At 33.1% G+C, this 15,000-nt stretch overlaps 1 protein-coding gene across 2 annotated transcripts in view; it reads right to left on the reverse strand.

The window, feature by feature from the left end:
• The window catches only part of LOC113820710 (uncharacterized), a 30,313-nt gene that overhangs the window by 3,566 nt on the left and 11,747 nt on the right, over positions 1-15,000 (reverse strand). For both annotated transcript variants that reach the window (XM_070138154.1, XM_070138153.1), the window contains exons 2-7: positions 13,185-13,320; positions 11,202-11,276; positions 8,288-8,370; positions 6,481-6,639; positions 3,244-3,362; positions 1,681-1,853 (exon numbers count right to left, since the gene is read on the reverse strand). In XM_070138154.1, the coding sequence (XP_069994255.1) occupies positions 1,681-1,853; positions 3,244-3,362; positions 6,481-6,639; positions 8,288-8,370; positions 11,202-11,276; positions 13,185-13,294 (719 nt within the window). In that variant the 5' untranslated portion in view covers positions 13,295-13,320. The remainder of the gene's footprint in view (positions 1-1,680; positions 1,854-3,243; positions 3,363-6,480; positions 6,640-8,287; positions 8,371-11,201; positions 11,277-13,184; positions 13,321-15,000) is intronic.

The following is a 15,000-nucleotide window of genomic DNA, read 5'->3' on the forward strand; positions in this document are numbered from 1 at the left end:
AGTAATAGCAGTGACACGTAGCGACGCCATTCTTTCTCTCGGTTACTCCTGCAGTAGTGGCAGACGTGGCCGTGTCAGGTGTCCTCCGGTGCTCCCTTCGCCCGCCCGCTCAATCATTCACGGGGCAGGAGAAGGGTCGTTAAATATTAGTTGCAATTAATATAAAGTAAGTCGGGGAGGGAGGGGGAGGGAAGGAAGGAAGGAGGGAGGGAGGGAGGGAGGGAGAGAGGGAGGGAGGGAGGGAGGGGAGGAGGGAGGGAGGGAGGAGGAAGGGAGGGAGGGAGGGAGGGAGGGAGGGAGGGTGGGAGGGTGGGAGGGAGGGAGGGAGGGAGGAGGGAGGGAAGGAAGGAAGGAAGGAGGAAGGGAAGGATGGAAAGGAGGGAAGGAGGGAGGGACAAAGAGAAGGGAGAAGGGAGGGACAAGGAGAAGGAAGGAGGGTGGATATGGGGAGAGAAGGAAGGAGGGAGGGAGAATAAGAAGAAGAAGGAAGGAGGGAGGGAGGGAAAGAAGAAAAGAAGCAAGAAAGGAGGAAGGGAGAGCGAGAGAGAGAAATAATGAGGACGATGAAGATACTAATGAGGATGAGAATTAAAATGATAACGAAGACGATAACGAGGACGGTGATGAACAGTTGGTGACAATTATAATGATGGTGACGATGATAAAGATGATGATCAAGAAGAATATTCGTCTGTGAAGCCTATAACCTGCCAGTCAAGATTAGGTTCAGGGAATGAATGGATGAGACGCTAATGGCGACAGAAGCTTCAAATTCGAGCAAGGGGGGTTCACTGAATAAAAAAAAAAGACAAAAAACGTCAATGACTTTTGAGGACTTTAAAAACAGAAGGGAAAAAATCTTGAGGAAACAGATAACCAAGTCACAAAAAATAATCATAAAAAGATACACACTAAGTCGCAATATCTAAAACTCTATGAAAAAAGAGATTATATATATATAGATAGATAGACAGGTAGATAGACAGATAAACAAATATATAGATAGATAGACATATAGATAGACAGATAGACAAATAGACAGATAGATAAATAAATACACAGATAAATAAATAGATAGATAGATAGACATATAGATAGATAGATAGATAGACAGATAAATAAATAGATAGATAGATAGACAGATAGATAGATAGATAGACAGATAAATAAATAGATATATAGATAGACATATAGATAGACAGATAGATAAATAGATAGATAGACATGTAGATAGACAGATAAATAAATAGATAGATAGATAGACATATAGATAGACAGATAAATAAATAGATAGATAGACATATAGATAGACAGATAGCTACAGATAGACAGATAAATAAATAAATAGATAGATAGACATATAGATAGACAGATAGATAGATAGATACAGCATCCCGTCCACTGACCTCAGCATGAAGTGATGGGAGAAGGAGAGAGAGAGAGAGAGAGAGAGAGAGAGAGAGAGAGAGAGAGAGAGAGAGAGAGAGAGAGAGAGAGAGAGAGAGAGAGAGAGAGAGAGAAAGAGAGAGAGAGAGAGAGAGAGAGAGAGAGAGAGAGAGAGAGAGAGAGGGAGAGAGAGTGAGTTTGATACGCTAGATAGATAGATAGACAGATAAATAAATAGATAGATAGATAGACATAGACAGACAGATAGATAGATACAGCATCCCGCCCACTGACCTCAGCATCCCCATCTGGTCGGGAGCGAAGTCATCTTGATACCAGCTGAGGATCTCGGGCAGCCTCGCCACGTCGTCCTCGATCTTCACCTCCTGAGTCAAGTAGGACCTCGTAGCGCCCTCGAGAGCCACCTCCAAGTTGTTGCTGCTGTAGACGCGAACCATCGGGCAGGACTGTTGGTGGGTGAGTTTGAAATTTGAGGTCGGTTAAGTCGGTTGAGTTTGAAATTTTGAGTTCGGTTATGTCGGTTGTGTTTGAAATTTGAGTTCGGTTAAGTCGGTTGTGTTTGTTATTCATTCATAGTCAAATTAGTAAGCAAATTATATCGGATTTCCCACCTTAATATATAACACGTGCAGTTTTAATGAATTTATATTCAGTTAATTAAACAGGCACATCTTCCCTCCCTTCCTCCCTCCTTTCTCCCTTCCCTTCTCCTACCCTCACCCTTATTCCTCCCTTCTCAACCTTCCCTATTCCCCTCACCCAACCCGTTCCCTTCTCCTGTTACCCCTTATTCTCACCTCCTTTTCTTCTCCCCTCTCCCTTTCCCTTCATTCATTCCTCGCCTCCCTCCTATATTTCCCTCTGTCCCTTTCTCCCATTCCATTTCTCATCCTCGCCCTTCTCCTTCACCCACCTCTTCCCTTTCTCCCTCTCACACCCACCCCCTCCATACCCCTCACCCACCCCTTCCATTTTCCCGATCCCCTACCCCCTTACCCTATACCCCTTTCCCCGTCCTCCTTCTCCCATTCCCCTTCTTCCCCAGCTCCTTCTCCCTTCATCCTCCCCCTTTTATTCTCCCTCCCCATCCCCCTCTCCCTCCTTCTTCCCCCAACCCCAGTTTCCTAATCCCCTTCCCCAACCCTTATACCCTCCCCCATCCCCCTCTTCCTCCCTTCTCCCTTCCCCACCCCCTTATCCTTGCTCTCCCTTACCCTCTCTCCCCCTCACCCCTTATCCTCACCTTTTTCCTTATCTCCCATCCCCCTCCTCCTCTCTACCCCTCACCCCTCATCCTCACCCTTCTCCCTATCTCCCATCCCCCTCCTCCCTCCTTCATCCTTCCCCCACCCCTTCATCCTCCCCTTACCCTTTCTCTTCACCCACACCACTCACCCTTTCCCCCCTCCCTCCTTCACCCTTTCCCCCTCACCCTTTCCCCCTCACTCACTCCCCCTCACCCTTTCCCCCTCTCTCTCCCGTCACCCCCTCACCCCTCCCTCTCTCTCCCTTCACCCTTCACCCCTCCCTCTCTCACCCCTCACCCTTTCCCCCCTCACCCCTTGACCCCCTCACCCCTCTCTCCCTCTCTCCCCACAATCACCCTTTCCCCCTCCACCCTCTCACCCCCTCCCTCCCTCACCCTCACCCTCTCCCCCTCACCTCCCTCCCTCTGCTCCCCAACTCCCTCCTCCCTCTCTCCCCCTCACACCTCCCTCCCTCTCTCACCCCTCACCCCTCCCTCACCCTCTCTCTCACCCCTTCCTCCTACCCCCTCCCTCCCTCCTCCCCCCACTCTCCCCCCAACTCCCCCTCCTCCCTCCCTCCCCCACTCACCATAGCGCCGCAGTTGAGGGCGAAGTGTATCCGAGGCTCAAGTGTCGACACCTGGTACTTGAGTCTCGGGTCGCCCTTGGACATGACGGGTCGGCCGGTGCTGGGGTGGGGCTTGTTCACTTGAGGGGGGGAGGGGGAGTGTCAGTTTGGGTTGTAGTGAAAGTGGCTTTGATGGTGATGGTGTTATTGGGTCTTTATTAATTACGTTGATGGTGGAAGAAATCAGATGAAGAATTGTAATGTTAATGGTGATAACTTTACTACAACTAATAATAATGATGATAATAATGACAATAATGAAAATTATACTAATGGTAATAATGAAATGATAATAACAATAATAATAATAACATTAATCATGTTAATGAGGATAATAATAATGATAATAGTAGTGATAATAATGATAATATCAGTAACATTTATAATGATAATAATAATGATAATAGTAATAATATTAATGAAAATAATAATAACAACAATAAAACTAATAATAATGATGATGATAAGATTAACAACAATAATAATAATAATGCTATAGCAAAACATAATGATAATATTAGATAGGAAAGTAATATAATATATAATAATAATATAGCTAATAATAATGATAGCAGTAATGAAAATGGGAAGATACAATTACAATACAAATGACCATAACAACAGCAGTTTCGCAACAACCATTAGCGCCCAACAGCAACAACCACTAATAATAAAATAATATAATAAAAATAAACTAATAAAAATAATAAAAATAAAATAATATCACTAATAAAAATAATAAAAATAAAATAATATCACTAATAAAAATAATAAAAATAAAATAATATCACTAATAAAAATAAGAAAAATAAAATAATATCATTAATAAGAATAATAAAAATAAAATGATATCACTAATAAAAATAATAAAAATAAAATAATATCACTAATAAAAATAATAAAAATAAAATAATATCACTAATAAAAATAATAAAAATAAAATAATATCACTAATAAAAATAATAAAAATAAAATAATATCACTAATAAAAATAATAAAAATAAAATAATATCACTAATAAAAATAATAAAAATAAAATAATATCACTAATAAAAATAATAAAAATAAAATAATATCACTAATAAAAATAATAAAAATAAAATAATATCACTAATAAAAATAAAATAATATCACTAATAAAAATAATAAAAATAAAATAATATCACTAATAAAAATAATAAAAATAAAATAATATCACTAATAAAAATAATAAAAATAAAATAATATCACTAATAAAAATAATAAAAATAAAATAATATCACTAATAAAAATAAAATAATATCACTAATAAAAATAATAAAAATAAAATAATATCACTAATAAAAATAATAAAAATAAAAAATAATATCACTAATAGAAATAATATAAATAAAATAATATCACTAATAAAAATAATAAAAATAAAATAATATCACTAATAAAAATAACAAAAATAAAATAATATAACTAATAAAAATAATAAAAATAAAAATAATATAAATAAAATAATATCACTAATAAAAATAATAAAAATAAAATAATATCACTAATAAAAATAATAAAAATAAAATAATATCACTAATAAAAATAATAAAAAATAAAATAATATCACTAATAAAAATAATAAAAATAAAATAATATCACTAATAAAAATAATAAAAATAAAATAATATCACTAATAAAAATAATAAAAATAAAATAATATCACTAATAAAAATAATAAAAATAAAATAATATCAGTAATAAAATAATAAAAATAAATTAATATCACTAATAAAAATAATAAAAATAAAATAATATCACTAATTAAAATAAAAAAAATAAAATAAAATCAATAATAAAAATAAAAAAAATAAAAAATAATATAATAAAAATAAAAAATAAAAATAAAATAATATCACTAATAAAAATAATAAAAATAAAATAATATCACTAATAAAAATAATAAAAATAAAATAATATCACTAATAAAAATAATAAAAATAAAATAATATCACTAATAAAAATAATAAAAATAAAATAATATCACTAATAAAAATAATAAAAATAAAATAATATCACTAATAAAAATAATAAAAATAAAAATAATATAAATAAAATAATATCACTAATAAAAATAATAAAAATAAAATAATATCACTAATAAAAATAATAAAAATAAAATAATATCACTAATAAAAATAATAAAAAATAAAATAATATCACTAATAAAAATAATAAAAATAAAATAATATCACTAATAAAAATAATAAAAATAAAATAATATCACTAATAAAAATAATAAAAATAAAATAATATCACTAATAAAAATAATAAAAATAAAATAATATCACTAATAAAAATAATAAAAATAAAATAATATCACTAATAAAAATAATAAAAATAAAATAATCACTAATAAAAATAATAAAAATAAAATAATATCACTAATAAAAATAATAAAAATAAAATAATAAAAATAAAATAATATCACTAATAAAAATAATAAAAATAAAATAATATCACTAATAAAAATAATAAAAATAAAATAATATCACTAATAAAAATAATAAAAATAAAATAATATCACTAATAAAAATAATAAAAATAAAATAATATCACTAATAAAAATAATAAAAATAAAATAATATCACTAATAAAAATAAAATAATATCACTAATAAAAATAATAAAAATAAAATAATATCACTAATAAAAATAATAAAAATAAAAAATAATATCACTGATAAAAAAAATAAAAATGAAATAATATCACTAATAAAAATAATGAAAATAAAATAATCAAAATAATAAAAATAAAATAATATCACTAATAAAAATAAAATAATATCACTAATAAAAATAATAAAAATAAAATAATATCACTAATAAAAATAATAAAAATAAAATAATATCACTAATAAAAAAAAAATAATAATATCACTGATAAAAAAAAATAAAAATGAAATAATATCACTAATAAAAATAATAAAAATAAAATAATCACTAATAAAAATAATAAAAATAAAATAATATCACTAATAAAAATAAAATAATATAATTAATAAAAATAATAAAATAAAATAATATCACTAATAAAAATAATAAAAATAAAATAATATCACTAAAAAAAATAAAATAATATCACTAACAAAAATAAAATAATATCACTAATAAAAATAATAAAAACAAAATAATATCACTAATAAAAATAAAATAACATCAACAACAACAGCCTCACCTCGAAGAACCCCGTGCTCGATGTCGTCCAGAGAGCAGACGAAGAGGCCGACCCGGTAGGCGTGGCTGCTCCAGAAGGCGGGGACGTCGAGGGCGGTCTCGATGGTCCTCTCGCCCAGGATCTCCGTGAGGGCGTGCACCGTCAGGGCGTTGTAGACGTCTGGGGTTGGGTGGTTAAGGAGGGGCGAGGCGGGGGGAGGAGGGGGAGGAGGGGGTGGGGGTGTGAGGGTGGGTGGGTGGGTGTGGTTTATTCTTTTCTTCCTATCGTTTTCTTTTTTTTCTCTCTTTTTCTTCTCGTTTTTTGTCGTTTTTTCTTTTGCTCTATTATCTTTTCTTTCTCTCTCTCTCTCTCTCTCTCTCTCTCTCTCTCTCTCTCTCTCTCTCTCTCTCTCTCTCTCTGTGTGTGTGTGTGTGTGTGTGTGTGTGTGTGTGTGTGTGTGTGTGTGTGTGTGTGTGTGTGTGTGTGTGTGTGTGTGTGTGTGTGTTTCTCTCTATATATCTCTGTCTCTGCATCTGACTGTCTATCTCCCTACTTATTCTTTTCCTTCTTTCTTTCAATATCTATCTGTCGATCAATACATAAATGAATAAATAAATATATAACAAAATAAATGAATGAATAAATAAATAAAGAGATAAATGGACTTCCTCTCTTATTCACTCTCTTACTGAATCACTTACTAATATATTTGCTTATTCATAAGTTTATTTCGATAATTGACACCTGTTGCTCTGTGTCATTGCTATTTAAATTAGTTCTGGTATTCTTGGATAATTTCATTTGCACGCTCAATGCACGAACGCACACAGGCACGTATGAATGCAAGTACATGCACGCACGTATTTATGGAAATGGCACACGCTTCGTACACGCATACCTACATGCACACACACACGCACACACATACACACATGCACATACACATACACATACACAGACACAGACACACACACACACACACACACACACACACACACACACACACACACACACACACACACACACACACATACATATATATATATATATATATATATATATATATATATATATATATATATATATATATATATATATATATATATATATATATATATATATATATATATATATATATGCATGCACATACACATGCACATACACATGCACACACACACACACACACACATACACATACACACACACAAACACACACACACACACACACACACACACACACACACACACACACACACACACACACACACACACACACACACACACACACACACACACACACACACACACACACACACTTTTAAAAAACAATATAGTTTTTCCTTGTTTTCTACTTTGTCAAATGCAATCCGTCCATAAATTTATTCAAATCAAATATTAATTAAAATATATCTGGTCATATGAAAACTGAACATCAGACATAAAATGCAATATTTTCAAAAGATATATTTTACCATATTCTTTTTTTATAGTTTGGTCGAGTAATTAGTTTGAGTGCATGTGAAGTGAACGTTGACATATTTTGCACTTTATTGAATGATTTATTGGTATAATAACGAATGTGATGATGGTGATAATAATGATGATGATGATGATGATGATGATGATGATGATGATGATAATGATAATTGTAATAAAAATGATGTTAAAGATAATAATGATGATGAAGATGATGATAATGATAATAAAGACAGAAACCCTAAAACAAATATCCAAAGAAAAACAATCTAAAAGCAAAACAGAAAAAAGATTAAACAAAATATTTACAATAGGCACGTTTCCCGCCTTTTCCCAAACTCAAAAAGGATACTGATAAAGAACGCCAGCTTTTCCTTCTCGTCCAGTTTCTCGACGTCGACTGCACGGAGCTGTCCCGCCATCGCACAGTACGCTCTGGTGATGGAAGAAAGTGAGAGATGGTAATGATAAAGAGGAGGAGGATTATGATGATTATTCTAACGGTAAAAAATAACGTGATGATACTAAGAAGTGATAGTAATGATAAAAAGGAGGAGTAGGATTATGATGATTGAAAGTAGGATCTTGATGATTGAAAGTTCAAGGGATGGAAGAAAGTGAGGGATGGTAATGATAAAGAGGAAGAGGATCATGATGATTATTCTAACGATAAAAAAGAACGTGATGATACTAAGGTGATAAAAAGCAGGAGGATTATCTTGATTAAAAGTTCAAGGGATGGAAGAAAATGAGGGATGGCAATGATAAAGAGGAGGAGGATTATGATGATTATTCTAACGGTAAAAAGAACGTGATGGTACTAAGAAGCGATTGTAATGATAAAAAGGAGGAGGAGGATTATCTTGATGATTAAAAGTTCAAGGGATGAAAGAAAATGAGGGATGGAAATGATAAAGAGGAGGAGGATTATGATGATTATTGTAACGGTAAAAAAGAACGTGATGATACTAAGAAGTGATAGTAATGATAAAAAGAAAGAGGAGGATTATATTGATGATTAAAAGTTCATGGAATGAAAGAAATGAGGGATGGTAATGATAAAGATGGAGAGGATTATGATGATTATTCTAACGGTAAAAAGAACAAGTGAATATACTAAGAAGTGATGGTAATGATAAAAAGAAGGAGGAGGATTAAAAGTTCAAGCGATGAAAGCAGGGAAGGGATAGTAATGATAAAAAAGGAGAAAGAGGATTGTGATGATTATTGTAACGGTAAAAAGAACAAGTAATGATAAAAAGGAGGAGGAGGATTATCATGATGATTAAAAGTTCAAGGGATGAAAGCAAGGGAGGGATAGTAATGATAAAGAAGGAGAAGGAGGATTATGATGATTATAGTAACGGTAAAAAGAACAAATTATACTGAGAAGTGATGACAATGATAAACAATGATTATGATGATGACTATCATAATGTTTATGGTAACGATAAGAAGAATAAGTGATGAGAGAAGGGGAGGGATGGTTATGATAAAAAGCATGAGGATTATCATGATGATTATGGTAACTGTGAGAAGAATAAGGGATGAGAGAAAGGGAGGGATGATAATGATAAAAAAGAGGAGGATTATCATCATGATTATGGTAACTATAAGTACAACAAGATATGAGAAAAGGGAAGGATGGTAATGATAAAAAACAGGAGGAATATCATGATGATTATGGTAACTATGAGGGGTGAAAGAAGAGGAGGGATGGTAATGATAAAAAAAGAGGATTATCATCATGATTATTGTAACTACAAGTAGAACAAGGAATGAAAGAAGAGGAGGGATGGTAATGATAAAAAGAATCATTCCAATGAGGATTATCATGATGTTTATGATAACGGTAAGAAGGTCAGTGATAAATACGGAGAAAGGATGGTAATGATAAAACGGAGGAGAAGGATTATCATGATGATTATGGTAACTATGAGAGATGAAAAAAGAGGAGGGATGGTAATGATAAAAAGAATCATTACAATGAGGATTATCATGATGTTTATGGTAACGGTAAGAAGGTCAGGGATAAATACGGAAGAAAGATAGTAATGATAAAAAGGATGAGGATTAACTTGATGATTCTAATAACGATAAGAAGGATAAAGGATAATACTGGTTAATGAGGATGGCAATGATTATGACAATAGGATAAAAATTACACAGAGGATGATACCGTGGATAAATAACGATAACAAACAGAGTACAATGAAAAAAACAACAACAAAGCAATACCAACAACAAAAAATATCAATAACGATAACCGAGGATGAACAAAAACAATAACAAAAATATAACAAACAGGAATAATGAATAACAAAATTAAAAGGAGAATCAATAACAAGAACATGAACTCTGTATTTCATGGCTGGATAGATACGGTCGGGTCTGATTCAAAGAGTAATTGAATAAAACAGGGAAGAAGGGACCGTGATAAAAGAGGGGACGGAGAGGGAGAGAATAAAAGGGGAATGGAGAGAGGGAAAGAAGGAGAAAAGGGAGTGGAGAGAGGGAGAGAAGAGGGAAGAGGGGAGAGAAAACATGGAAGCGGAGAAAGGGAGGAGGAGAGGACGGAGAGAAAAAGAGAGAGAGAAAGAGAGAGAGAGAGAGAGAGAGAGAGAAGGGGGGGGGAATAAAGCGGAGCGGAGAGAGGGAGTAGAAGAGAGAAGAGAAGATAGAGAAAAAAAAATAATAGAGGTGGAGAGAAAGAAGATGTGGGTGAGGGAGAGAGGAGAAGAGAGGAGTGAAAGAGAAAGAGAATAAGACAGATAAGAAATAAAAAGGTAAAAGAGAGAGGAGAGAGAAATAAAAAAATGAAAAGGAAGAGGGGGAGAGAGAGGTAACAGGAGAGAAAAAAGAGGGAGGAAGTGAGAAAGGAAAATGGAAAGAGGGAGAAAAAAAGAGTTGGAGAGAGAAAAAGCGTGGAAGAGGTTGAGGGAGAGGAGAAAAAAGAGGGCGGAGGAGGTGTGAAAGAGAATTGGAGAAAATGAGAAGAAAGTTAAAACAAAGAAGTACAAAGAAGGAGAAAGAGAGGGAAAGTAGATAAATATCCATGAAGGAGAGAGAGAGAGAGAGAGAGACAGACAGACAGACAGACAGACAGACAGACAGACAAACAGAGACAACCAGACAGACAGACAGAGACAGAAACAACGAAAACAAAGATAAAAAAGAACAGAAAAAAAAGAGTGCCGAAACATATTACAATCCAAAAAAAACGAAAAAAGGCTCTCATCTGCAAACAATCTTAAAAAATCCTTTACCTGTATTCTTCTGATGATCTAAGACTCGCGTAGTTCACCTTGCCTGTCGTTTCGTCCAAAAACTTCCCCGTCATCCTGAAATGCAAATGGAAAAGATGTATTTATAAGTGGTCTGAAATGTAAATGTATATATATATATATATATATATATATATATATATATATATGTGTGTATATATATATATATATTCTGAATTGGAAATGTAAAAAAAAATATTCATATATTTTCTGAAAGGTGAATGGAAATACTAAATGATTCTCAGCTGTAAGTGTGCATACAAAGTTTCTAAGGTGTAAACGTGATACACATATATATATATATATATATATATATATATATATATATATATATATATATATATATATATATATATATATATATATATATATATATATATATAGAGAGAGAGAGAGAGAGAGAGAGAGAGAGAGAGAGAGAGAGAGAGAGAGAGAGACATATAAACATACTTCCATCTGGTGAGCTGCATAGAATCTTAAGTGACACGAGGCAAATCCTCAGACTTACAGATCACTTTCTTATTCTGACTAAAATGACACTTTATTCCCTCTTACTTTGGCAAAGGACATTTAATTGCCCTTTAATAACTTAGATGACACTTTACTTTCCTTTATTTTTCTTTACTAAAGTGCATTTCACTTGTCATTATCTTGATTAACTTGTTAAAATTGTGCCAGGCCCGACCCAATGAATTTTCATAAATACAGATGCAGAAATAAAGGCATATCTGTCTATATATCTGATAGATATACATTTAACCATCTATTTTCCAGGTTGATATGCATGTCTAGCCTGATAAATATGCATTTATTTCTTTATTTATGCATGTCAAGTATACGAATATTCTTTGGGTCGAGCGTTGCACAATTCTAACAAACCGGCCGTAAAAGTACACTTTACTGAGCCTTGCTTTAACTTATTAAAAAGGATCAAATATACTCATTATTATCAACATATTTTCTATTAACTTACACATTAATTTTTTATTTCATTATCCATATACAATCTGTTTTATCTCTCTTTCGGCCGGTTTGTTAGAATTGTGCGAGGCTCGACCCAAAGAATATTCGTATACTTGACATGCATAAATAAAGAAATAGATGCATATTTATCAGGCTAGACATGCATATCAACCCGGCAAATAGATGGTTAGATGTATATATGTCAGATATATAGTCAGATATGCCTTTATTTCTGCGTCTGTATTTATGAAAATTTATTGGGTCGGGCCTGGCACAATTTTAACAAACCGGCCGTTTATCTCCATTAAGTCTTAAATTATCCTCAAGTATCAAAGGTATGTTATCTCCACTCAATCTTTAGGTATCCCCAACAGTCTAAGATATACTATCTCCATTAAAACTTAATTTTTTGTAAACATTCCAGGATATACTATCTCGAATAAATCGCATATCATCCTCAACTATACAAGTTATATGATCTTGATTAAACCTTTAGTTATTTTCAATTATCCGAGGAATTCTATCTCCACCAAATCTTCATTTATCCTCAACTATCCAAGATATTCTACCACTCCTAAATCTTATATCATCTTCAGCCATCCATTATATACTATCTCCACTGGACCTTCAATTATCCTCAACTATCCGAGGTATTCTATCTCCACTAAATCTTTAACTAATCTCAAATATCCAGGATATACTACCACCCCTAAATCTTAATTTATCTTCAACTCTCCATTGTATACTATCTCTACTTAACCTCCAATTAACCTCAAGTATCCGAGGTATTCTATCTTCACTAAATCTTTAACTAATCTCAAATATCCAAGATATACTATCACCTCTAAATCTTAATTGTATACTATTGTATACTATCTCTACTAAACCTTTAAATATCCTCAACTATCCGAGGAATACCATTACTAAATCTTCAAATATCTCCAACTCTCCAAAACAGCAAGATTACATACATAAACTTTACACCCTCATCATCTTACTCACTTCAACATAGCCTTTTGCAGGCGTTGGGACACAGCCACGGAGTCGAGGTCCTGCGCATGGCTGCCTTCGCCCGTTTCGTTCAGGACTTTCACGGTAACTTCTTCCGACATCGTAGCTGGATGGCTTCGTTCTAATGCTAAATGAGAGATGAAGTGAAAGAATGGTTTGAAAAGGAAGTATTTGGTATATTGATGTGTGGTTGAGTGTTCGTGTTTGTGTGTGTTCGGATTTGGGTTTGCGTGTGTGTGTGTGTGTGTGTGTGTGTGTGTGTGTGTGTGTGTGTGTGTGTGTGTGTGTGTGTGTGTGTGTGTGTGTGTGTGTGTGTGTGTGTGTGTGTGTGTGATATCAGCTGTCTACGAGAAAGTCGAGAAAAAATCTCCATAATAACCTGAAAAAATACATATGAAGGACACTAAACAAGAATAAGGCAATATATAATGGAAAAGCGGTATTTGAAAGACACAAACGAAATTCGTCGATGTGGCTGGCTGATGATATGTAGGAAGAAAATAGAAGTAAATGATGAGAAACAAGAAAAAAAAAGCGTTAGAGGAATGTCAAAATGTCATCTTCAGACGGGAAAAGACAGATATAGACACTGTTCGAAAGAAAAGACGAAAATAAGTAAGAATGAAAGAAAAGAAAATGATTAAAAAAATATATGCTCGTTACCTCTCAGACACTTCGTGGTAGGAATTTTATTTCTTATGGTATGAAAGGGGAAAAACACACGGAAATGAAATGAGGTTTTGGGAAATTGCGCTTTTGTGAAGAAAATAAATCTGAAACTACGCTTACGAGAGAATTTGGAGGAAAAAAAATATTAGAAAAAAATATGAAAGTATTATTTGAATACTTCAGATACTGCCTAACGTGTAATAAAAGTGCAGTTTAGAATTGATATCTTTAAATGGGGATGAAAGCGTATTTATAAAAGGAATTCTATAATATATGAAAAGCGAATGGTCATAAGGAAAAACACAAAACAAAACGAGAATGAAAGTCCGTTGAAGAAAACGATAAATGTCTATAAACATGGGAATAAACACAACTGAAAATATAAGTCGATGAAAATGAAACATAATGAACGAATTGTTTCACGAATATATGAAAACGTTCACAAAAATAAATAAAAAATAAACGTGAATAAATTTCCTTTAACAGAATGAAAAAAAATACGTCAGTATAAAATAAACACGAAATAAAAGACTGATTACAAGAAGAATCGAAACCAAATCCCACACAAAAAAGAAAGGAAATTGCTAACTTCCCTTAGGCAAATCTAAAAAGTTACCATTTAACAAAACCAGGAAATAGGAAAGCAAAGTTAATGAGATAAGCGAAAAGGGCCAATTACCACAAAAGTTCACGAAACACCACAGCAAATCCGATCGAAAAAAATGTGGGATTGCTCTTTTTTATCCTAGATTAAAAATTACAACTAAATTAAGAAAAACACAAAAACAACATTCACATAAAATGCCAAACAAAAAAAGCCAACAACCAACACTAAAATCCAAAAAAATAAATTTCAAAAAAATAAAAACAATAAAATGAAAGAATCGAAGAAAATATTTGCTTAATATTGCATATTATGGAAAACGGAAACGCGAAGTGTGCAAACGCCATCATATACTAAGCCTCTTACGTTCCTTTACGCGGGAAAGCCTCTTTATATGAAGTGTGATGACGAATGTATTGCAAATGTGTGTGCATGTGCGCGGGTGTGTGGATGTATGTAAGTGTGTGTAGGCTTACGCGTGAGTGGGTGTATGTGTGTAGCTTTAGTCTCGAGTGTGTGACTGTGTGTAGGCTT

This window comes from Penaeus vannamei, chromosome 24, assembly GCF_042767895.1.
Source record: "Penaeus vannamei isolate JL-2024 chromosome 24, ASM4276789v1, whole genome shotgun sequence".
In the NCBI taxonomy this organism is placed as follows: Eukaryota; Metazoa; Arthropoda; class Malacostraca; order Decapoda; family Penaeidae; genus Penaeus; species Penaeus vannamei.